At 40.1% G+C, this 27,332-nt stretch overlaps 1 protein-coding gene across 1 annotated transcript in view; it reads right to left on the reverse strand.

Annotated features, from left to right (window-relative positions):
- Positions 1–27,332, reverse strand: part of bckdhb (branched chain keto acid dehydrogenase E1 subunit beta) — a 298,175-nt gene that overhangs the window by 231,387 nt on the left and 39,456 nt on the right. Inside the window, exons 4-5 of the mRNA XM_043686954.2 lie at positions 5,393–5,526; positions 2,141–2,296 (exon numbers count right to left, since the gene is read on the reverse strand). Of these exons, the coding sequence (XP_043542889.1) occupies positions 2,141–2,296; positions 5,393–5,526 (290 nt within the window). The remainder of the gene's footprint in view (positions 1–2,140; positions 2,297–5,392; positions 5,527–27,332) is intronic.

Below are 27,332 nucleotides of genomic sequence, written 5' to 3' on the forward strand. Positions count from 1 at the left end.
AGTATTTACTCATCATTAACCTTATCATCAAGTTCAGTTGGCCCCAGACCTCATTAGAGTCTTGGTTTGAACATAGACAGGTGAGAAGAGAGTCACTGCCTCTAAAATTAAGGCAGCATAGTATCTAATATGACATTAAGGGTTTGCCCTAAAACTAGAAAAGTCATCAACAGGCTCTTGTCATATCTAGCTCAAAAGTTTATTGTTGTTGATCATCTGAGCCCCAGGAAATCATTGCAGCTGCTCCCCAAGGGCAATGTACTAGATACAACCATCTTCAGTTGCTTCATCAATGTTACTGTATCAATAACCATCCTTCCATCAAAAAAAATCTGAAGTTGGCATATTCACTGATGACTACACAATGTTCTGTTCCATTCACATCTCTAGTAGCTAACCAGTCCAGGCTCATCAGATTTTGACTGATAAACAGCAAGTAATATTCACGCCACAAATGTGCCAGGTAATGGCCATCTCAACAAAAGTTTCACAAGCTTTCATCATTACTCAGCAGGATTACCATGAATGTTTGCTCCACCATCAACTTTCTAGGCATCTTTGTTGACCAATAACGGAACAGGACCAGAAACACAAAAGCTGTGGTTACAAAAGTAGGTGTAAAGATCGCAACTTTTTCTATCCCCCACTTTTAGATTGTGCAATAAAGAAAGGAAGCTATTGCTTTAAACCAATATAGGTCTGTGTAAAGAGATGGCTACAGTTTTAAAATCATGCTTGTTGTAGAATATTGAAAGTTGTATGCAGTGTTGCCTTTCCTGGAACAGTGAATGCAAAAGTAGATAGAACAAATCTAACGGGTTATGAACGAAGGCACAAATGCTTGGCAACAACATTTTGACTGAATCCTGAGTACAAGAGTGTCTGTTCTACCAGTGCTCAGCAACATCCAACCTACAAAGAGAAAGCACCAAAAATCTCTCTCTCTCTCTCTCGGTCTGTCCTGTGTGTAGATATTAGATGTCTTTAGTAACAGAAAGGTGACTTCCTCTGATGTTCTTTGGCAAATTGTCCATCAAAAGAATAAAAATGCCTTTGAAGATATCGATGATAAATAATTATCTGAACAAGCCCCAATATTATTCCATTATGTGTGGTGACCAGAGCAATGGCTAAACATGCCCCATAATCTGAGGTTAAAGTAATACCACAAGCAGATGTGAAACTAGCCAAAACTTTTCTTCAAGGATGAGGATAACTCAAAGGAGGTATTTGGCATGTCTTCACTGATGAAAGCTCAGAAAGCAGATCCTGCATTAAACAAGTTACCACAGTCAACTCACATTGAACAAAGGCTGAAGGATTCCCAGAGTGCAATTATATTTTAAAGGATATGGAGGCACCCATGTTATAAGAAGATATTGCAAGTAACGCATGAAATTCCTGTGGCAGCACATTTAGGAAAACAGAAAGTATTGATAAATAGGCATTTTGCCTGGTCAAAACTTTCTAAGGATGTAGTACAATTTGGAAAACATGTTAAACATGTTTTCTAGGTTGCTTGAGAATCTCAACATTAATTAAACCAGTATCTTCCATAGTTAGACTAGTTGTTGAAGGACCATTCAGTCAAGTGTTATTAGATTGTGTAGGACCATTACTAAAACCAAAACAGGACACCTATATATCCTTACAATTATGAATACGACAACCTAAGGTAGTAGGAAGAAAATTAACTTTTTTTTACTCATTATGGCTTATCCACTAATGGACAGTACAGCAGGTGCATGGAACACCATTATCTGCACTTTTTTCTCTAAGTCCTGTGCACCGTCCTGACTTGGAAAAAAATTGCCATTTCTGCAACATGGCTAGATCAATATCCTGGAACTACATGGAGATCTCAAAATACAAATATCAAACCCACCCAAAGTCTAGGGTTGCCTATACAGGAGCGAAGAAAATCATACTGTACTTACTTTTGGATCGTAACTTGAACTGAACCTTCAACTGGACAGTAGATATTCACCGTTCCTCCTCCATTGACTTTGATTTCTCAATGATTTTCTAAAACTGCCCATAACTTTTGCTATGGGTCTGTATCAATACATGGAAGCTGATCAAATGAATTTTAACTAGTTAATTTACAAAACTAAAAATTAAGCTGGCCATGGACACTCACCTTAACTCCAGGAATATGGGAAAAGAAAGCCTCAGGACTCTGCGAATGATAGAGCGATCCATGACCAACACAGCCCCAAGGTGCACGAATTGTTAAACTTCCACAGTCAAATAAGTTGCCAGAGCGATATCGATACTTAGCAGCTTCATTAACAATCTGAAAAGAAATCAGAAAACAGTGAAACTACAGTTTTATTTCAATGCCTTAGGTAATCTTCTCTGGAATGTATTTTATCTGTACACATGCAACAGGGAAATAGAAGCCATCCTATTGTAAAACGGCCGAAAGATTCAATACTTAATATTCAAGCGATTCACAAATCGTTCAGTTTATGTTAAAATACAAGGCACATAGCAAGTGAACAAAATCAGTAGATCTGTCAACATCTGTGGAGAGGGAAAAAAAAAGAGTTAATGTTTCAAGTCTAATGAATCTTCTTTGTAACTGAAAAGAACTGGAAAACTATGGCTTTTATGCTGTCGATAAAGGGGGATGGAATGCAGCACCTTCCACTGGGGTGCCTCCAACATTTTCCTTATTCCTCAACTGAGGATTTACCCCCATCATTTACTGAGAGGGCCCTAAGCCATCCCCAACTCACTTTCCACACATCTGCCCTCACCCCTTTTCCTCCCTCTCAGAATGTTAAGCTTCCCCTATCATCACTTTCCATTCCACCAGTCTCCTCAGTCAAAGGGTCATCCACTGTTATTTCACAAATTCCAAATATATAAAGTCATAGTTACAAAGTCATACAGCACAGAAACAAATCCTTCGATCCAACCAGTCCATGCCAAACATAATCTCAAACTAAACTAGTCCCACCTGTGCTTGGCCCATATCCTTCCAAACATTTCTTATTCATGTACCTATCCAAATATTTTTTTAAAGAACTAAAACTGAATCAAAGTAAAAATCTTATACAACTAAAACATAATAACTGTAATAAGTCTAGAAGTAAATCTTGAAATAAGCCTGAATCTCGGGAGCAGCTGCAAGATCCACGCTACTCTCAGTCCACTATTTTAGAATCATATCTTCCCTTCTAGTCCATTGTCAGCATTCCTCAGGCACCACTCCCTCCATTACATCCTGGTCCATTCCTTGCGCTTTCTCAACCCTATGTGAAATATTCCCAAGTAATGGCAGAAGGTGTAACACTTGCTCTATTACATCTTCCCTTCTCATAATCCAAAAACCTCTCCCAATAAAGCAGCAGTTTACTTGAACTTGTTTGAAACGTGTCTGCTGTACTTACTGCACATAATGCACTCTACTCTTCATTGGCAAGTATAAACACAGAATGGGTGATCACATTCTAAAACACCTCCAATCTGCCTGAAGAACAATCTCACCCTTTCAATTATTTATCATTTAAATGCACCATCTGGCTCTCATGCTAACTGAGCCGGCTAAAATTCTCCAACGAAGCCAAAAGGAAGCTGGTACAACAGCGCCTCATTTTGTGCTCAGGCATTTTACAATCTCTGGGACTCAAAATCAAGTTTAACAACTTCAGAGTATGAGTACTATTCTCAATTGAATGCCACACATAGTTCTCCCAATGTCTTGATGGCTTACCACAGCTGATTCTCACCACAGCTGATCTATTTTCTACTATTTGTACCTACTATGAACAAAGATTTTGCATCTAGAATTAGAGTTAGGTTCAATGTCTACATCTCTCCGATGATACTATTACTTTCTCTGTCTTTTGCTCTGGGCATGCTCAACTCGCTCCTCCTCCCCTTTGACAACAGCATTAAAACGATCACCCTCAGGTCTCCTTCAGTTCAATTAAGTGTCAATGGCCTTGAAATTTGTTTTTCTCTCTCTCCACAGACGCCATCAGCACTTGCTTCAGATCTCCTAGATATGCAGTATTTTCCCATGGCAGATAGACTTCAGCTCGATTCCCTACAAGAGAAGTAATAAATGCAAAGGTAAAATTCAAAGAAAACTTAATTTAGGTTACCTTTTAAATAAATCACAAAAGCTTTTTCCAAGTTAACAAAAATGTACCAACAGCAAACTTCTGCACATATATGCTCCTGATTAGAGTACAATGATTAGAATACCTAAAGTGTGGAAACAAGTCCACATCGACCCTTCAAAGAGTAACCCACAAAATCCCATTTCCCTCTGACTGATGTACCTAACACAATGGGCAATTTAGCATGGCCAATTCACCTGATCTGCACATCTTTGGACTGTGGGAGAAAAAGGGAGCACCCGGAGGAAACCCACGCAGACACCGAATGTGCAAACTCCACACAGACAGTCGCCCGAGGATGAAATCGAACCTGGGACCCTGGTGCTGTGAGGCAACAGTGCTAACCACTGAGCCACCATTCTGATCTGTAAAACAGCATATGTAAAAGGAATAGACTGGCAAAAAAAATTAAAGAAGCGCAAGTATTGCTGGGTTTCTTTCAGAATCAAGAATGTAGTGCTGGAAAAGCACGACAGGTCAGGCAGCATCCGAGGAGCAGCTTATGCCCAAAACATCGATTCTCCTGCTCTTCAGATGTTGCCTGACCTGCTGTGCTTTACCAGCACTACACTCTCGACGCTGAGCTCCAGCATCCGCTGTCCTTACTTTCTCCTGGGTTTCTTTCAGAAAACAACATCTTGAAATTAGTTTATGAATATTTGAGGTAAGGGTACCAAACCCAAGAGGAAATGGTAAATTTGAAACTATGGTTCACAAAGCTTTCCATGGTAAGGTATTTTCTTATGTTATGTAGTAGATTAACTGATAGAGAATGATCCTGTGATTAAGCAAAAACTCAATCATCAACGTATCATGTGTCTCATGACAAAGCAAAAATGGCACCAAATCTTGAATGCTTGTTTCCAAATCAAATATGTGTAGTTCAAGACTATCAAAAACAAATGCAGGAATAACAGTACAAAAAGCATAAATGGGAAGAAATGACTGGATAAAGAAAGAAAATGTTTTTGCAATATAATTGACGCCAGAATTACAGCAGAACATAACCAAGTGCCACCTGGTCTCAGAATTTGCATCTCAGTATCCCCTCTCACCACGTCCACGGCTTTGAGAGAAAGCATGCTGGAAAATCATCAGAATTGACAGAAATTGCATTAAATATTGAGGTAATGTCTATCTGGCATAGTTTAAAAAGTAATATGATTAACATCATTATAGTCTTGGTAGTTTGTTGGAACATAAAGAAAATCAGTAAATCTACAGGAATTCAGTCATTCTTTTTGATAGGAATAACATACCTGGTCAAAAGCTGGAAAGATATAGTCTGCAAATTGTATTTCTGCAATGGCTGTGGCTCCTGTAACTGCTATACCAATTCCAAATCCCACAATGCCTTGCTCACAGAGAGGTGTATTGAACACACGCTCTTTTCCTAAGATAAAGAACATTTTGTGACTACAACAAAAAACTGTAAAGAAACACTAAAAATGTCAGAAGCTCAATTAAAAACAACTGTGATAATATAATTGAAGTTTTTAAAAATCTATATAATCTTAAAGATTTAATGTGAACCCATTCAGAAAACATTTTCAAACAGATTTTGTTAGCTTAGAGTCATAGAAATGTATTGCAAGGAAACAGACCCTTCGGTCAACTCGTCCATGCCAACCAGATATCTAAACCCAATCTAGTCCCACCTGCCAGCAACTGGCATACAAAATATCCCTCCAAACCCTTCCTATTCATATACCCATTCAAATGCAGTTGTATCAGCCTCCACCACATCCTCTCGCAGCTCATTCCAATCACATACCACCCTCTGCGTGAAAAAGTTACCCCTTAGGTCTCTATCATATCTTTCCCCTCTCACCCTAAAACGATGCCCTCTATTCCTGGACTCTCCGACCCCAGGGAAAAGACTTCGTCTACTTATCTTATCCATGCCACTCATGATTTTGTAAACCTCTATAAGGTCACCCCTCAGCCTCCGACGCTACAGGCAAAAAAAGCCCCAGCCTGTTCAGCCTCTCCCCGTAGCTCAAATCCTCCAACCCTGGCAACATCCTTGTAAATCTTTTCTGAACCCTTTCAAATTTCATAACAACTTTCCGGTAGGAAGGAGACCAGAATTGGACGCAATATTCCAACAGTGGCCTAACCAATGACTTGTACAGCCGCAACATGACCTCCCAACTCCTGTACACAATAAGGTAAAAACAATGACTGCAGATGCTGGAAACCAGATTCTGGATTAGTGGTGCTGGAAGAGCACAGCAGTTCAGGCAGCATCCAAGGAGCAGCGAAATCGACGTTTCGGGCAAAAGCCCTTCATCAAGTCACAATACTCTGACCAATAAAAGAAAGCATACAAAATGTCGCCTTCACTATCCTATTTACCTCTGAATCCACTTTCAAGGAGCTATGAACTTGCCCTCCAAGGTCTCTTTGTTCAGCAACACTCCCTAGGACTTTGCCATTAAGTGTATAGGTCCTGCTAAGATTTGCTTTCCCAAAATGCAGCACCTCGCATTTATCTGAATTAAACACCATCTGCCACTTCTCAGCCCATTGGCCTATCTGGTCAAGATCCTGTTGTAATCTTCGGTGTCCACTACACCTACAATTTTGGTGCCAACTGCAAACTTACTAACTATACCTCTCATGCTCACATCCAAATCATTTATGTAAATGATAAAAAGTAGAGGACCCAGCACTGATCCTTGTGGCACTCTACTGGTCACAGGCCTCCAGTCTAAAAAACAACCCTCCACCACCACCCTCTGTCTACTACCTTTGAGTCAGTTCTGTATCCAAATGGCTAGTTCTCCCTGTATTCCATGAGATCTAACCTTGCTAACCAGTCTCCCATGGGGAACCTTGTCAAACGCCTTACTGAAGTCCATATAGATCACATCTATTGCTCTGCCCTCATCAATCGTCTTTGTTGCTTCCTCAAAAAACTCAAGCAAGTTTGTGAGACATGATTTCCCATGCACAAAGCCATGCTGACTATCCCTAATCAGTCCTTGCCTTTCCAAACACATGTACATTCTGTCCCTCAGGATTCTCTCCAACAACTTGCCCACCACCGACGTCAGGCTCACCGGTCTACAGTTCCCTGGCTTGTCCCTACTACCCTTCTTAAAGAGTGGCACCACGTTAGCCAACCTCCAGTCTTCCGACACCTCACCTGTGACTACCAATGATACAAATACCTGAGCAAGAGGCCCAGCAATCACTTCCCTAGCTTCCCACAGAGTTCTAGGGTACACCTGATCAGATCTTGGGGATTTATCCACCTTTATGTATTTCAGGACATTCAGCACTTCCTCCTCTGTAATATGGGCCATTTTGCAAGATGTCACCATCTATTTCTCTACTTTCTATATCTTCCATATCCTTTTCCACATTAAATATTGATGCAAAATACTCGTTTAGTATCTCCCCATTTTCTGCAGCTCCACACAAAGGCCACCTTGCTGATCTTTGAGGGGCCCTATTCTCTCCCTAGTTACAAAGCCATGCTGACTATCCCTAAGCAGTCCTTGCCTTTCCAAACACATGTACATTCTGTCCCTCAGGATTCTCTCCAACAACTTGCCCACCACCGACGTGGTGGATTCTCCTTAAATTTATTTGCCAAAGCTATTTCATGTCCCCGTTTTACCTTCCTGATTTCCCTCTTAAGTATACTGGCAGTTTCCTTCTCTAAAGTACCCCACTGTTCCTAGGTGAACTAGATAGGTTGTTACATCAGTGGTTAGACTGGCTCTTTCTTCCAGAATTTCACTAAATTCAAATTTCATTATCTGCCATGGTGGTATTCAAACCCACGTCCTCACAGCATTAATCTACAGTTGTGGATTGCTAGTCCACATTACCACTGCAGCACAGTATCCCCCCAAAAGCCAAATAAGAATAATAATTTGTTTAAATGGGAGAAAAACAGGAAATGAAATAAAACAAAACATTATTTAATTTATACAGCATGTTATTTTTAAATGGGAGAAAGTGAGGACTGCAAATGCTGGAGATGAGAGCTGAAAATGTGTTGTTGGAAAAGCACAGCAGGTCAGGCAGCATCCAAGGAGCAGGAGAATCGACGTTTCGGGCATGAGCCCTTCTTCAGGAAGCCCTTCTTCACCTTATCACCCTCGCCTTAACCTCTTTCCACCTATCGCATTTCCAACGCCCCTTCCCCAAGTCCCTCCTCCCTGCCTTTTATCTTAGCCTGCTTGGCACACTTTCCTCATTCCTGAAGAAGGGCTCATGCCCGAAATGTCGATTCTCTTGCTCCTTGGATGCTGTCTGACCTGCTGCACTTTTCCAGCAACGCATTTTCAGCTGTTATTTTTAAATGACTACAACTCTCAAATACATTCAACATTAATGTAGTTCACAATGGTGTGATTCTGCTATCTCACCATTCCAAACAAATTCCACAAATAGCATATGGCACTGATTCATTCCACTTTTCACACTTTAGTCGGACCACAGTGTGCCTAAACATGATGTGCAGAACTTTATTCGTCTACATTGCTGGAAATTATTTGTATCATAATTTAGAAAGGGCATGATTTACAAAGTGTACTTTCAGGAGACTTAAGGCACACAAGTACATCAGTACAAGATGATTTTGCACCACGCCAGCACTGCAGTTCTAATCTAAATTCAGGCTGAAACAAAAATTACGGCTGGACAGGGCACCAATGCAAAGTATTAAATGTCCTAGCGGAGGAAGTCTTACTCTTTAAAAAAAGCCAAAGAACTGCGGATGCTGGAAATCAGGAACAAAAGCAGAAATTGTTAGAAAAACTCAGCAGGTCTGGCAGCATCTGCAGAAACAAAGCAGAGGTAATGTTTCAGGTCCAGTGATCCTTCTTCAGAAATCTAACAACTAATTGCAATATACAAATTTAGTAATGGTATAAAGCTGACATTATATATCAGCAATAAACTTATAATGTAGACATGGACTTAAAGTGTAGTTATACTGATTTGATAACTGTATTCATCTCACTAGCAGGGGCTGCAATTCTGATGCTAGCCACAGTTGAAAAGTGTGGCGCTGGAAAAGCATAGCAGATCAGGCAGCATCCGAGAAGCAGGAGAATCGATGTTTCGGGCAAAAGCCTTTCATCAGGAACAATTCTCGTTTCCCTCCTTCTCTAGCCAATGCCTCCCAGTTCCAATTTGGATACTCTCTGTCCCAGCTCCAGCTCCAGCTCCAACTCCTGGATAGAGTGAAATCACTTGTGTTGTGTTCCTCTGCCAATCACAGACTGTTTCTCTCACTTTTCCTGCTAAACGTCTCAGGTTTATGCCTGAAATGTCAATTCTCCTGCTCCCCGAATGCTGCCTGACCTGCTGTGCTTTTCCAGTGCCACACTTTTTGACTCTGATCGCCAGCATTTGCAGTCTTCACTTTCTACCTGATGCTCGCCACAGACCAAACTAGGCCTGTCCAACAGGCAATCCTTAAGCAACCATGTGACCCACCAGTGAGTTCTTTGTAGCCTCCAGAGCCTTTCGTTATAATCCAGGTATGTGAAACCACAAGGTTTCAAATAAAGCTGCTCCCTTAATTAGAGACAATCTCTCTCTTCTGTTTCTGCTGAGAGGTTTAGCACGAAAAGTGAGAGAAACAGTCAGTGACTGGCAGAACACAAGTGATTTCACTCTATCCAGGAGTTGGAGCTGGAGCTGAGAGGCACTGGCTAGAGAAGGAGGCGAACGAGAATCAGTTTGTTGAGCAGAGTCTCCATTTTGTGGGTGTTAGATTGTTATCTGAAAAGGAGGAATGACAGTCAAGCCTCCATTAAGGATCTGGGAATGAGACAAAAATTGGAACCGTCAAATTTGGGAGCATGGACATGACAGTTGGACCATAATGAAAGAGGTGGTGGAATGAGAGTGGCCTTAGTGAAGCAGCATTAACAGGAGCTTGATTTATTTATTTGTCCACCTTCTAAGGCAGTCAGCTAAGGGGATAATTTTATCAATGGTGGGACTAGCTTCAGGCAGGCTTCCCTGTTTCTCCAGGCATCAACATTTTGCCAACGGCAGATCAACCATCCACCAGGGCAGGGCAGCCTTCCAGCAGCAGAGAAGGGTTGCATTTTTTACTTCTAAGGGGAGACTATAGGCAGGAAAGGCAGGACCTGGAGCCCCATTGATAAATCCAGAGGATAGAAAAGGTAGCAATGAACAGCACAGACCAGGAAAGCTGGCTGACCAGGAGGGTATATCAATGGCTCGCTGGGCAAGATTTTTCCCCTTCCTTCCCCAAAAAGGTATCCACAAAGCAGGCTTGGAGGTAAATAAACCCCAGTCCAAAAGGCAACCAGTTTCAAATCTCCATTTTCATGTGAATCCCAATGAGGCTAGTGCAGAATGTGCCCCATCAGACGCAAACCAAAGTAAGTGTTAATTAAACCCAACTCCTTTCCTTGGCCTTGGCTTCATCCTCTTGGCAGCTGATCAGGGCGTGGGGCCTAGTCTTTTGCTCTAACTCTGATTCTTAGCCAAGAAGGTAAAATAGAATTTTGTTAATCAGCCACAAGACTAACTTCCCTTTTAAATTCCAGATCTACGGAACTCAAATGTTACCATCTGCCATGGCAGGATTTAAAAGTCCCGTGGCAATACCAAAACTCAGTCAGCTGCCCTCTATTCCGTTGCTTTGCACTATTTAATGATTTTTTAAAAAATTAATTATTCATTACATTATCAATTTATTACTTTGGACTTTTCCTCCTTGAAATTCATGTTTACTGTTTCTGAAAGCCTGATCTCTCTGAAATGTGCACACTGGCCCCTCCCAAGAACAGAAAAATTGCAATGTCCACCACTCCATGCAAATAGGTTGGACAATACTACAGGTCATTCTGCTATAATGCAACCTCTACAACCTCGTGCTGTAGAAAATCACGCTATAGAAGATCGCTAATAGAAAATTATGATATGGAGGTGCCAGTGTTGGACTGGGGTGTACAAAGTTAAAAATCTCACAACACGAGGTTATAGTCCAACAGGTTTATTTGGAAGCACTAGCTTTCGGAGCGCTGCTCCTTCATCAAGTGGTTGTGGAGTATAAGATCATAAGACATTCTGCAAGAATTATATTTTATTTTGCTCAAAAAACTGCATGAATCCACGCAAGATTCTGTAAATCACTTTTTTTAGAAATAGAATTAGTCTGAACATTGGGGCACAGACGGCCTCACACATGGCTCACACCTTCAATGCATTATCTGAGACAACTTGGCACCTATTGCTAAAGTTCACTCGAGAATGTAACTTCAAAACAAATTTGGAATTTACATATGAAAGAACTGAAACCAACATGGTCATTTTAACAGATTAGACACTTAACAAACAGTCTAGGTCTTTTTCATTATATAATTTTAGTTGCATCATACTGTAAAATTTTTCTATAAATTCTGTGTCTCACTATCTTATACTCCACAACTACCTGATGAAGGAGTGTCGCTCCGAAAGCCAGTGCTTCCAAATAAAACTGTTGGACTATAACCTGGTGTTGTGTGATTTTTAACCTAATAGAAAATCACTATACGCATTCAGTAGAAAGTTTGCATTATCCAAACAACATCCACAATTCGTCAATCACGTTATAGCCAATTTGTGCTGCCAAAATATGCGTAATTGCAGAACAACCTGTATACTAAACCCAGTCCAGTAAACACATTAACAAAGTTCTGTTCACTGGTCTCCAGTTGCTGGTGACATAAAAGAACAGCTAACTGGCCCATCACTCTCTCACAATTAAAATATCTGAGATTAAATCAGATATTTGAGACTAGGGGTCACAATCTAAGAATAAGGGGTAAGCCATTCAGGACTGTGATAAGGAAGAATTTCTTCTCTCAAAGTTGCAAACCTATGGAATTCACTACCACAGAAAGCTGTTGGGGCCAGTTCGTTAGATATGTTCAAGAGGGAGCTGGACATGGCCCTTGCGCCTATAGGATCGATGGGTAGGGAGAGAAAGCAGGAATGGGATACTGCAATTGCATAATCAGCCATGATCATATTGGATGGTGGTGCAGGTTCCAAGGGCCGAATGGCCTACTCCTGCACCTATTTTTGTAACGTTCCTAAATCTCAAACAACTTCTTACACCACTATATCATTGATGCAAAGCAAGATCACAATCACTCAGCACATGAATTGCCTAAACATCAGTGAAATTTCTCCTCAGTGAAATGTCCTGTCCTTCAGTGGAATCACAAAAAGCAAGGAAGATAATTGCTTCAACACGAGTACTTGCTAACATACCCAGTTTCCCAAAGGCACATAACTGATACATTTTTCTTTCAATATAAATAGACTTTAAAAACCACCCAAAACGCAAATATAAGCTCCATTGTAATATGTTTCAAAACCACAAACCACATTTTATTATGTCTTCCTTGGTAGACAGCAGAGCAGTTGAGAAAAAAAAAATGAAAAATGATCAGACTCTGCAATTTTAATCTGCCTCAAAACCAATAAAGCTTGATTTTATTTCTGTGAGGTCGGGATATTTTCATATTTTCTAAAATATCAAAAAAGTAAATCCCTTCTTAATGTTCTGAACCCATCTGAATTCAGAAAATATATACCATAATATTTGCAATGGATTTGTCTTTTTATAGACCAATCATTTATTTGGTGATCAAAAGATGCATTACTCTTCCACACCAAACTCAACTGCGTTGTCAGCGATTCAAAAGCACTTTTAAGATCACTTGTGAAAACAATACACATTAACTACATCATTTTGTCAATTACTCAGAAGCTTATTATCTGCTGACATTACACTAATAATTAATCTCCAATGACGCTATTAAGAATCTCAAAGGCATAACATATTGCAGTGTCAGGCAAAGGATTTTAAAACTAACAATTCTCAAAAACATGCAATATAAAATATCTTGCGCAAAATAATGGCCAATACTGGTAAAGCCACATTTATTGCCCGTCCTTAGCTGTACTAAGTAGTACTGCCTTCTCCTTAAATGTGCCCAATCCTTTTAGTTGCATAATGGCATTATGTACAGAAGTCCAGGCTAGTCTTCCAATTACAGAGAGTGAAGTGATATCCAAGTCAATGATATGGAATTTTGAATGGAACTTTGCAAGTGTCAGATATTGGCGCTTTTCTATGGTAGAGGTTGGTAGAGGGGAATGCTATCTTGGTGCAATTCTACTTACAGCAGCCACAATGCTGATCAGTCAGTGAACGTGGATATTGAATCCAATGCCAGGGCTAAATCAATATTGTTGAATTTGTCTTGAGTGTTGGTGCAGCTACATCCACCCAAGATCAGCTATTATAGTATTAATTGGTGAAGCAGGCCCAAGGGCTAATGTGTCATACTCTATTTCAATTCAGTTCTTGTGTTCAAACATCTCAAAGCACTTCACATACCATGAATTACCAATTAAGCAGAAGAATGGGTCCTACGGATAAATGCAAAAAAATTGTATGCAGCATTTTGAAAGCCTCTCACATCTTTTTTTTATATTGCTATCCTCCTACTCTGTTCCTGCGCTGCATTATCAATTTTGCATTTATCAAAGCATCTCTTACAATCTCTACACAAAAATTCTTCTCAAATTTGAATGTTTTCTCTTCCAAGTACTACACACACAACAGCTTCTTAAGAAATGGCCATCCTATGAAACCCACAACAAGTCTGAGGTCGTTCCTGGAAGATAGACCAGAATCTAATTTCTACATTTTAAGAGTTCTAGGTTGGGTTACATAAAAATACATTTATGACATGATGTGTATTTATGTGTTTAAGCCCAATAGTCAAACAGAAGCAACAGAAAAATTTTTACAGGAATGAAAGACTAAGGCATGTAAAGTAGGGGTGGAGGGATGGAGGGTGCCTAAATAAGACATGAATATAAAACAAAGGCTTTACATATGAATCTCTGAACCATAAGAGGAATTTACTGATTCCACATATAAAACTTAAATAGAAACAAGCCAGCCACTGGTGTTTATTCCCTAAAGACGACTTCGTGGATGGTGCCTAAGACTTTTTCATTATTTCTATTTTCTTCTATCATGGGATAAAACAATTTCTTTTTCTGTTCCCACATTGTTTTCTTTCATGAGTGTGTGCCACTCTTAGGATTCCCTGTCCCTACTTCCAAAGTCTATATTTACAGGAAGTAATTAGGAACATGCAAAGATTCATCTAGACAGAAAAGTTGGAAAAACATCTTTTTCGAGCACCAGTTATGTCAAAACAAGAAGAATACAAATTGTAAGAAAATTGAACGAAAGAAAACAAAAGAACAATCCAATGAAAAGCATTTAATGAACATGAAAAATGCCACTGCTAAGGAGCCCTGAAGAAATTGATAATAGTTTCAGAAAAAAATTGAACTTCTATTTATTAGCTGAAAGGACAACGCAAGCAGATTTCAAGTTTAAAAATAACATTTACTGCTCCAATCACTAACGACAAAACACTTCTTAATTAAAACAATGGGTTGAATTGTGCAGGTGTTTTTGTCTAGTTGCAGGTTTCAAGGTTTTTGGGACGTATTTCACTGTGAAGCGAAACATAATTTCTCACCATATTTTACCAAATGCACTTTATTACCTACCTTCCTGTGCTTATGGTATCCCTCTTGTCCAATTCTATCCCCATCCTGCCACCCACCATTCCAAAAACAACTCAGCCTTGGAGAAACATGACAATGCAGAATTGCTGGGTAGAAACTAATAGCCAAGTTCCATATTCATGAGGACAGCATCAACTGTGATCTTGGATTCACGTTGCACTACATGTAACCCCACCATAATGGTTCAGTGTTTGTAAAATCTTCCTTCCTGTTCGGTTTTGACACCACTACCTTAATTACTTGTTATTATCTCTCTACCTTAATTATACAGTTTTTGATTATTTGTTACTTTGGTTAGATCCTCATCATGCGATTCTGATACCTACTCATGTTATTCCAGGCACTTGGTTTGTTTCTACCACCAACTTTTATTTTTGATTATTTGTAATTATTTCCCTGCCTTAATTAATCGGTTCATAGGTCAACCCTTCACTTGTTATTCAGCTATTGACACTTTACTCACACTGTTTGTACTTATCTGTTGACAAACTTCATTACCTGGAATTATAGAACATAGAAGAATACAGCGCAGTACAGGCCCTCGATAATCTTGCCATTATCTCTCCACCTCTATATTCTGTGCCTGCGTGCTTCCCCCCAACTTCACCTGACAAGGAGAACTACTCTGAAAGCTTATGATTTTAAATAAACCTGACGGACTATAACCTGATGTCATGAAACTTCTGACTTTGTCCACCCCCGTCCAACACCAGCATTTCCACATCTGTCCACTGTATGTCACGGATCCCATATTTGTGTTGTTTTCCTTTCCCAATATGATCTCACATGGTGCTGGATTTCCTTCTAGCTTCAGCTAGGCATACCTCCTAGCTTTGTTTTAGCTATTCATAAACTAGATTTTTCAAATTGGCTTCCACTTACATTTCACATGATAACTGATAACTGGTGGTATTTCACTGTTTAAGATAGATGTCTATCCAAAATCTCTTTCTTTCATTTTTCGAGTTCACTGAAGATCACTCAAGACTATAAACTGTAACTTCCTAATATCACAAAAGTGTTACAATGTAGAAGGCCATTCACCCTATCAGTCCTGCACTTTAACCAAACATCATGGCTTAGTTCCATTCGCTTACCTTTTCTTGCAATCCTGAATATTATTTCTATTAGAATAATCTTCCAATGCCCTCTTGAATGGGGTTACACCGGCATCTCTAACTCTTGACTGGGCGAATTGAACAGCCTGCACCAGGTTTTCAGGCAGTGCATTCCAGATCCAAACCTTTTGCATAGTGAATAAGCTTTGATTTCTCATCTTTGTTTTGCATATTACTTTAAATCTATGCTCTCTCATTCTTTCATTCTTTATCCTTTCACCAGTGGAAATATTTTTTCCCTGTCAACTCTGTTCAAACCATTCATGATATTGAAAACTTCAATCAAACCGCCCCTTAGCCTTTGCCTCTTTAATCACATATGGTATACAATGGTCAAGTGGTACTATGACTTGATTATTAATCCAGAAATTTAGGTAAAATGGTGGAATAATTATCTGGAATTAAGAGTCTAACAATTACCATAAAACCACCATCAATCGTTAGAAAAACTCATCTCGCTCACTAATGTTCTTCAAGGAAAGAAACCTACCATCTTTACCTGATCTGGCTTACAGATGACTCCACACCCACAGCAATATGGTTGACTCTCTTAAAATGCTGAAAAATGTGTTGCTGGAAAAGCGCAGCAGGTCAGGCAGCATCAAAGGAGCAGGAGAATCGACATTTCGGGCATAAGCCCTTCTTCAGGAATCATTTCTGAAGAAGGGCTTATGCCCGAAACGTCGATTCTCCTGTTCCTTTGATGCTGCCTGACCTGCTGCGTTTTCCAGCAACACATTTTTCAGCTCTGATCTCCAGCATCTGCAGTCCTCACTTTCTCCTCTCAATTAAAATGATCTGGTAAACCAGTGAGTTCTATCAATCATTATGAAGACTCAAAAAACACATGACTCCACCAATTCAAGAAGATAGCTCACCACCACATTCTCAAGAACAACCAGGGACAATAGTCACAACCCACAACTGAGTTTTAGAAAATCCTTCCTAGAGTTGATGCTTCTTGGTTTACTTCAAAGCCTGTAATTCGCATGGCAAAATGGGCTTTCTCTCCCCTCCTCTCAATGGCAACGAGAAACACACTAATCTTGAATACGAGTGAAATGCTCATCAGATATGTGTGAATACAACTGCTTTTCAGCTTAAACACAAAGGGATAGGCTCAAGCACAGCCCAAGATCATGAAGGGTCTTAAGAAAATGAGGGTTTTTTGCTCAGGGACTCAGAAACAACTGCTCTTGTCTCCATGTGTTTACATTCAGCACTTGTAGTTCAAGAAAATAATCTGACTCTCTCTTCAACTTTTATCAGTGAAACCATCCAAAAAGGCTCCAACGTAGGTCCATGATACCTTTCATTCAATCTATATTTAAATGGCAATGTATAGTGTTAAAACATCATAATCTTATAAGCTTCTCACTTGTAACATAACAAACTAATCAAAACTACTGCGAAAATAAAACTGCATCTTGTTCACATCCTTGCCTTTCAGTGACTAGAACCAGATATAGCACACAGTGTAACCAAATCTTTATGCTACTTAAATATTACTGTCTCTAACAACTCTTCCTTATGGTCATCCAGTTCACTATTCTTAAATCCTGCTGTGTGTTGATTCCGCTTGGTTCCATTCACCATTGCCACTTCATCATTAAACTATTTCAACAACCCATGGAGGTCAGGACATTTTTTTAACCTCATGCGGTAATTGTCCATATTAAAATCTGCCATTGCCCCATTCAATTACAAATTTTGTAGATTGTGCACTGTTTCTTTGAAGTCAACCATCCATCCTATTTTGATAAAATCTCAAATTTAGCAATGTACTTTAACTTTCAGCATTTAAGTTACTAACGCAAATTAGGAATAATAGCCATCCAAATAGGACAACTTACTCAGATTTCCACAACACCAAGATATAACTCTGCAATAGAACAGAACTTTCTAATGCTTATCCAATTTTTAATCCACTTTCCAAACTTCCAATAGCTTCCAGTGTCATGAGTCTTTTACATGGAATTTTGTTGTCAAAAGCTTTCTGAACATCTTGGCATGCTAATTATCGGATCTTCCAAAGTTCATTTGAATGCCACTATCTCAAAATATATAGAAAAATTGGTCAGGTAAAAATATACTTTCCTTAATTTAAACTGAATGTTCTTTACATTATTTTTGTAATAACAACTTATAGCACCATAATATAATGAAACATCCCTTTGCTGGACCCCTTGCTGAGATATTTGTATCATTGATACCCATAGGTGAGAGGCCAGTAGACTGGAAGTTGGCTAACATGGTGCACTATTTAAGATGATATGGAAAAGCTAGGGAACTATCGATCAGTGATCCTGACATTGGTGGTGGGAAGTTTTTGAAGGGAGTCCTGAGGGACAGAATTTACATGTATTTGGAAAGGCAAGGACTGTTGAAGGATAGTAAACATGGCTTTGTGCATGGGAAATCATGTCTCACTAGCTTTGATTGAATTTTTTGAAGTAAAAAAAGAGGATTGATGAGGGCAGAGCAGTGGATGTGATCTATATGGACTTCAATAAGGCGATGAACAAGATTCCTCATGGTTGACTGGTTAGCAAGGTCAGATCACAAGGAATACAGGGAGAACTAACCATTTGAATACAGAACTGACTCAAAGGTAGAAGACAGAGGGCGGTGGTGGAGGGTTGTTTTACGACTGCAGGCCTGTAACAGGGGTGTGCCACAAGGATCGGTGCTGGGTACACTGCTTTTTATCATTTATATAAATGAGTTGGATGTGAACATAGGAGGTAAGTGGCACCAAAATTGGAGGTTTAATGGACAGCAAAGAAGGTTATCTCAAAGTGCAATGTGACTTTGATCAGGTGGGCCAATGGGCCAAGTAGTGGCAGATGGAATTTAGCTTTGGTAAATGTGAGGTGTTGCATTTTGGAAAGGCAAATCAGGGTAGGGCTTATAGACTTAATGGTATAAGTGGAGTCCTGGGAGTGTTGCTGAATAAAGAGATCTCGGAGTCCAGCTTTACAGTTCCTTGAAAGTGGAGTCGTAGGTAGATAGGATAGTGAAGGCAGCTTTTAGTATGCTTGCCTTTACTGGTCAGTGCATATAGGTCACATTGCAGTTGTATAGGACATTGGTGAGGCTATTTTTGGAATACTGTATGTAATTCTAGTCTCCCTGCTACAGGAAGGATGTCGTGAAACCTGAAAGGGTCCAGAAAAGACTTACAAGGATGATGCCAGGGTTAGAGGCCGAATAGGCTGGTACATTTTTCCCTGGAGCATCGGAAACTGAGGGGTGACCTTATGGAGGTTTATAAAATCATGAGGGGAATGGATAGGGTAATGAGACAAGGTCTTTTCCCAGGGTAGTGGAGTCAAAAACTAGAGGGCATAAGTTTATGGTGAGAGGGGAAAGATTTAAAATGGACCTAAGGGGCAACGTTTTCACACAGAGGGTGGTGCACGTTTGGAATGAGCTGCCAGAGGGAGTGGTGGAGGCTGGTACAATTACAACATTTAAAAGGCATCTGGATGGATATATGAACAGGGTTTAAAGGGATAAGGGCCAATTGCTGGCAAATGAGATTTAATCAATTTAGGATATCTGGTCAGCATGGACAGGTTGGACTGAAGGATCTGTTTCCATGCTGTATATCTATATGCCTCTTCACAGGAGTGTTAACAAGCCACATAACAATCCATTTGATCGGAAAACAAAAAATAGTCCAAGAGGGAGGTTTTACAAGTGTCTCCAAAGAGGAAAGAGTATTACTAATTCTACTGCTAATTTTAGTGTTCATTTCAATATAATTTATAAAATAATGTAAACAGTTATATTATTTTATGAAAAAATGTGTCCTGGCCAAAGTCTGTTTTAATACCGACTTGAAAATAGGTACCATATTACCCACTAATGTCTTCTGATACTTCCAAAATCAATAGCTCCACCTTAACGATGTTCAAGGTATTAAAAATCTGATCTCCCTTCTCTTCGAACATTAGTTTGATCTGGTCTATGAAGTTCTTTTTTTATTTGGGGCTTCAATGCAGTCTGGCTGGAAATTCACTTCACTTTTCTAATCATTTATGCTACTTGGGTTATCCAAGGAATGCTGCCTGATGCTCAATAGGTTATTGTTTCATCTCTGGAAATATCACATTCCCCATAGTTAAGAGCTGTTCAAGGGTACACTGGCTGCAATTTTGTGCAAGTGCATATAAAGCAATGGATATCTATTGCCATCTATTGGTCAGAGAGCTCTTTACGGTGCAAGTGACAAAAGTCTTCAAAACAAGCTACCCATCTCATTAACTAAAATTCCATAACCTTATCAGAAACCATAAAGCACGAGGAACAATCCTGAGTATCGGCTTCAAACTAATTTTCCATGCTTCAACTTGAGTTTCCCACTGTAGGGATCTATGTGAAACACAATTGTTTTTATTTCAAAAATATACTTTATTCATAAATTTATTTTGATATCTATACAATTGGTGATGCCATTCATACGTATACATTCCATTTCTTTACATACAGAGATCGGAATTAATCATTCGTATATACAAGTTTGTACATTGACCATCCAGATATTTTGATGGGGCGTCAGTGGGGCCCAATTTCTGAGTGGGCCCCCTTGTTCTTAGGCAGCCAGACTTTACACGGTGGTCTTTCCCCACCGGCGGCAGCTGCCCCAAGCTTCAGCACGTCCCTCAATACGTAGTCCTGGACCTTAGAATGTACCAGTCTGCAACACTCAGTCAGGGTCAGTTCCTTCAGCTGGAAGATCAACAGGTTTCGGTCAGACCAAAGCGCGTCTTTGACCAACCTGATGATCCTCTAGGCACAGTCATAGAGTCACAGAGTCATAGAGATGTACAGCATGGAAACAGACCCTTCAGTCCAACCCGTCCATGCTGACCAGATATCCCAACCCAATCTAGTCCCACCTGCCAGTACCCAGCCCATATCGCTCCAAACCCTTCCTATTCATATACCCATCCAAATGCCTCTTAAATGTTGCAATTGTACCAGCCTCCACCACATCCTCTGGTAGCTCATTCCATACACGTACCACCCTCTGCGTGAAAAGGTTGCCCCTTAGGTCTCTATCATATCTTTCCCCTCTCACCCTAAACCTATGCCCTCTAGTTCTGGACTCCCCAACCCCAGGGAAAAGACTTTGCCTATTTATTCTATCCATGCCCCTCATAATTTTGTAAACCTCTAGAAGGTCACCCCATAGCCTCCGACGCTCCAGGGAAAACAGCCCCAGCCAGTTCAGCCTCTCCCTGTAGCTCAGATCCTCCAACCCTGGCAACATCCTTGTAAATCTTTTCTGAACTCTTTCAAGTTTCACAACATCTTTCCGATAGGAAGGAGACCAGAATTGCAAGCAATATTCCAATAGTGGCCTAACCAATGTCCTGTAATGCCGCAACATAACCTCCCAACTCCTGTGCTCAATACTCTGACCAATAAAGGAAAGCATACCAAACACCTTCTTCACTATCCTATCTACCTGCAACTCCACTTTCAAGGAGTTATGAACCTGCACGCCAAGATCTCTTTGTTCAGCAACACTCCCTAGGACCTTACCATTAAGTGTATAAGTCCTGCTAAGATTTGCTTTCCCAAAATGCAGCACCTCGAATTTATCGGAATTAAACTCCATCTGCCACTTCTCAGCCCATTGGCCCATCTGGTCAAGATCCTGTTGTAATCTGAGGTAACCCTCTTCGCTATCCACTACACCTACAATTTTGGTGTCATCTGCAAACTTACTAACTGTACCTCTTTTGCTCGCATCCAAATCATTTATGTAAATGACAAAAAGTAGAGGGCCCAGCACCGATCCTTGTGGCACTCTACTGGTCACAGGCCTCCAGTCTGAAAAACAACCCTCCACCAACACCCTCTGTCTTCTATCTTTGAGCCAGTTCTGTATCCAACTGGCTAGTTCTCCCTATATTCCATGAGATATAACCTTGCTAATCAGTCTCCCATGGGGAACCTTGTCGAACGCCTTACTGAAGTCCATATAGATCACATCTACTGCTCTGCCCTCATCAATCTTCTTTGTTACTTCTTCAAAAAACTCAATCCAGTTTGTGAGACATGATCTCCCACGCACAAAGCCATGTTGATGGTCCCAAATCAGTCCTTCCTTTTCCAAATACATGTACATCCTGTCCCTCAGGATTCCCACCAACTTGCCCACCACCGAGGTCAGGCTCACTGGTCTATAGTTCCCTGGCTTGTCCTTACCACCCTTCTTAAACAGTGGCACCACGTTTGCCAACCTCCAGTCTTCCGGCACCTCACCTGTGACTATCGGATTATACAAATATCTCAGCAAGAGGCCCAGCAATCACTTTTCTAGCTTCCCACAGAGTTCTCGGGTTGATGTGCGTCTTGGTGTGTGTCCCTAGGAACAGACCGTAGAGCACAGACTCCTGCGTCACGGAGCTGCTTGGGACGAACCTCCACAAACACCACTGCATTCTTCTCTAAATTTCCTTTGCGATTATTACCAATCCTTCAAAGTATCAATGTTCCCACCAATCCACTGTCAATTCAGAGAAAGCTTACTTCTTGGGATCAGTTTTCAAATGTGGTTACAACTGTGCAATGTGAGATATTTGAACAATGCTACCCTTCAATCTAAAAAGGTTTGAACAATGTTCAAAAAAAATGTCCTGGCCATGCGCTCTCAATGATTTAAGTAAATGCATTCATTAGTGTAGCACCAAGTCATGAATATAAAAATTCCCAATGGTCTATGCATGTATACCTAACTTCAACCAAGACAGCAGAAGGGGTGATGTGACTGGACTCTATGTCCTCTGGAAAGAAAGAAAGAAAGTTCATCACTCCTCCTAATGGTCACCCCATATTCTTTGATGGAAAACATTGAGCGTATCATATTGGATTTTGGCAACGATCTAGATAAAAGAGCTGAATAATATTCAACACCCAGGCTCATATCTGAAGTATGGTTGCTTCAATAAGTTAACAGAAGAAAGCCAGTGCCTGAGTAAATTAGTGTGGAAACAGGCCCTACAGTGTGGAAACAGGCCCTTCGGTCCAACAAGTCCACACTGACCCTCCCAAGAGCAACCCACCCAGACTCATTCCCCTATATTTACCCCTTCACCTAACACTACAGGCAATTTAGCATGGCCAATTCACCAAACCTGCACGTTTTTTGGACTGTGGGAGGAAACCAGAGTACCCGGAGTAAACCCACGCAGACAAGGGGAGAACGTGCAAACTCCACACAGACAGTTGCCCGAGGCGGGAATTGAACCCAGGTCCCTGGTGCTGTGAGGCAGCAGTGCTAACTACTGAGCCACCATGCCGCCCATAATTGTATCACAACAGTGATTTTAAGACATGAATAGTAAAGGATAGAGATTATGTGCTGCACTGTATTAACTTGGAACTGTGCACCATAACATTGAGCTCTTTTTTTTTTAATTTGTCGAGCAGCTATCTAAATTAATCCAAAATAATGCAAAATCCATCACATATGGGCTTAAAGACCAGAGGTTAACATTAATAATATTGAACAGTAAAGAAATTGGTGAAGCAGGTAATAAATGGTGATTTATGCATAATACATAATACAACATAGAAAATGTGAGAATGGATATATTCACTCTGACAACGTACAAACTGGCTCCTGACTAACTCAAGGTATTTCAACCACAGAATTCCTAATAACATTTTTTTGAAATTCGATAAAAATGCAATTCTCTTAACTACATTATAAGGGAAGCAATTCATTATTAATTGCAAATGATGTTTGGAATTGAATCATATACGTTTAATTTGCTACTTTTGGCTGAGTCCAATGAATACCAGCAATGGTTAGTAATTAGCACATATAACAAGCTATCAAAGGCTCTATTCAACAGATTGAGTCTGTATTCAATTATCATTGGCATATTACACTCTCTTGTTTAACAGAAACTAAAATTGAAACACAGCAATTGACTTCAGGCTATCAGATTCAAAGTGCATTTGCTTGTAACTTGCTTAGACATACAGCAGAAATCAATTTTAAAAATTAAATTAAATTGAAAAACAAACATGTTTCTTTTTTGTCAGCAATTCCACATATTTGCAAACAACAATATGCCTCATTACAAACTTCTGTTTGTAGTAGATTTTGTCTCAGGATTAGCACCTATCCTGATCTCTGGGCCGCTTACAACCTGAAAAGCAACTTTACTGTCCATTTGTAGTACCATTCGATTCGAAGATAGCAACTATAACTCCTTTATTGGGTGCAGGTGGTATAAACCAAGAAATTATAGACCAGTTAGTTTAACTTCTGTCATATGCAAAACATTAGAAGCTATAACAGCGCACTTGGATAACATAGGCCACACAGCTAGGTAAGAAAGTAAGTTATGAAGAGGATATATTGGTGGTTACAAAGAAATATTGATAGGTGAACGAAGAACTGGCAAACTGAGCATAATGTAATAAAATGTGAAATTGGCAATTTTTGGCAGGAGGAATTTAAAAAATGCAAATTACCTGGATGGTGAGAAATTACAAAGCTCTAAGATGCAGAAGTGACTGGGAACCTTTGTCCATGAGTTACAAAAGATCACTATGAATGTACAGCAAGAATAAAGAAAGCTAATACAGGTAGAATGTTATTTATTGCAAGGAGAATTGAAGACAAAAGTGTGGAGATAATGCTTCAATTGTATAGAGGACTGGTGAGACAACAACTGAAGCACTGTATATAGTACAGCTTATTTAAGGAAAGATGTGTTGGACGCAGTTCAAAAATATTTATTAGACAAATAGACAAATACTTGGAATGAGAAAGATTTCCTCATGAGGAAAAGTTGAACAAGACAGAATTATATTCACTGGAGCTTAGAACAGTAAGAGATAAGTTGATTTGAAATTTGAAATCCTGACGGGTTGTGACAGGGTAGATGTAAAGAGGATGTTTCCTCTTATGGGAGAATCGCGAACTATGTCACTGTGCAAAAGTCAAGGTTTTAAGATTAAGATATATTTTAAGATAGATTCTTGCTCAGGAGGGATTGGAGGATTTTATGGGATAGACAGGGCAATGTGAATTTGAGGTTACTATCAGATCAGCCATGATTTTATTGAATGGCAGGGCAGTATACAGGAGCTCAATGGCCGATTCCTGTCTTGTGTGCTTATGTATGTTTGTACAGCAAACTACAAGGGTCTGGAAGAGAGGGGGAGACGGCAAGGGGGCTTAAGGAGTTGGGAGATAAGGAGATTAGAAGGGAAGAGGGGAAATGGAAGATACAAAGGAGTAGGAACAGTTTCAAACATCTCAGCAAATGAGCCAACGTTGAAGGAAGAGCTTGAAAATAAGAAACCACAGTAATGAATTGTTTGCAAATTAATTCAGAATCTCTAGCTTAAAGCTGCATTTGTTGAGAGCTAAAAAAATGGAGAAAACAGAGGGCATACTTTTGCCTTGATCAGTATGGAAATTATTGAATGAAACTTTGAAATTGATGTCTGAAATGCCGTGAAAAGGAAGAAAACTATTCCAGCTTTGAAAATACGTGATGGAGTGGGAAGATGTTTTAAGGTCATGGCATTTGGCATATAGAAGTATATACAACAATTAGGACAGGTCATGAGGACAGTGCTGAGCTGGAAGATTGGAACTGAGATAAGGTGGGGTAGGGGAAATGAGAAAACTGGTGAAGTTCACATTGATGCCCTGGGGTTGAAGTGTTCCGAGGTGGAAGATGAGGCATTCTTCCTCCAGGCATCAGGTGGTGAGGGAGTGGCGGTGGAGGAAACCCAGGACTTGCATGTCCTCGGCAGAGTGGGAGGGGGAGTTGAAATATTGGATGATGGTAAGTGAGAACTATGGGGACCCTATCGCTGTTGTGGGAGTGAAGAGAGGGAATGAGGGCTGAAGTGCAGGGGATGGGTCAGTCAGAATAGAAATTGTTCAGCCTCTTTTCTGATAGCTGTAAGTCATCCATTTTCACAGCCATACATCAAGATTCTGAGAATATCTATGAGTGAGAAGATGATTACATACCAAAACGTCATTTTCCATGATGATGTAGCTAGAGGCGGTTGGGAGGAAAGGCACTCAAAGTTTGACTTCAGCGATGCTTGCAAGTGCAACACAGAAGTGCTAGAAACCTATTACTGCACACTGTAGCCACTAGTTGAAGAAGTAGGAAAATGGTGAACCTTCTGTGGACCAGTATGCATCATTACGATAACCAATAGCTATAAGATTGCAATAGATGCCATCACATAAAACAACATATAACAAGGCCCCTTCGTAGTTTCACATGCCTGCCTCTCAAGGAGTGGTCTCTAGCAAAGAGGCATCATTTGAAGACAGCCTTTTCCATCTGAAGTGGATTGTTGGCTGTATGTCTACCAGCTTTCAAAAATGGAAGGATGCCAATAAAAAAGTGACTGAATAGGGGCTTGATTTTGCAGTGCTTCGGTGCCAGCCTCTACTCAAGAAATAACTATTGTACATAAGTTTCCTGAACACAGTGTTAAAAGCATATGAGGCTGGTGTGTGTGAAGGTGACAGTTGTGGAGCAAAGTCAATTCTTTCAAACAAGAACCTTGCTTTACTTTTGGCAATAAGTTATTTGCATTTCTTTAGTTACAATTGGAAAGAAAAATAAGACCACCTTTTCATAGCTGAGGCAAGATTCCTACAAGTTTATGTGGTAAGTTTAAATCTCCAAGAGACTAGTCAATTAGCAACTCACATTGTAAACTTGTCCACAATAGCTGCCTTTATTATTGGTCTGTAATATGCATGGCGTAGCTAAATTGAACAGGAATCTCTTTTCAGCACATTTTTTTTGTCTTTGCATTTTAACCATGGAGAGGTTCCTTTGCAAATTTTCTCACATTCCAGATTCTCCAAAATGCATTCTACTGAAATATTCAAAATAAGTACTAATTTTTCCTCACACAAGAATATGAAAAAGAGAATTGTAGGACATTCAGCCCTTAAACCTGCCTACACTATTCAACAAGATCATGGCTTATCTGTCCCAGTCTTCAATTCTTTGTGCCAGCTCCTCATAGCCCTCAACTCCTCACAATTTCAATATTCTACCTACCTCCTCCTTAAATACATTTGATGATCCAGCCTTCACCATTCTCCATGGGGAGAGAATCCCAGACATTCACTACTATCCGATGGAAGAAGAAATTCCTTTACATCTGTTTTAAATGAGTGACTCTTCACTCTGGAACTATACCCCCTAGTTCGAGACTGCCCCATTAGTGCACATTACAGAAGAGGAAGCGCTGGAGGTCTTAGAAAACATAAAGGTGGATAAACCTCTGGGACCTGATCGAGTGTATCCCAAGACTTTGTGGCAAGTTAGGGAAAAGAAATTGCAGGACCCATTAGCAGAAATATTTGTATCATCTATAACCACAGGTGAGGCACTAGATGACTGGAGGGTGGCTAATATTGTGCCTTTATTTAAGAAAGGTTGTAAGGAGA

The sequence above is a fragment of the Chiloscyllium plagiosum genome, unplaced genomic scaffold (assembly GCF_037043375.1).
Source record: "Chiloscyllium plagiosum isolate Xiang-an unplaced genomic scaffold, Cpla_swu_hap1 HiC_scaffold_3, whole genome shotgun sequence".
NCBI lineage: Eukaryota > Metazoa > Chordata > Chondrichthyes > Orectolobiformes > Hemiscylliidae > Chiloscyllium > Chiloscyllium plagiosum.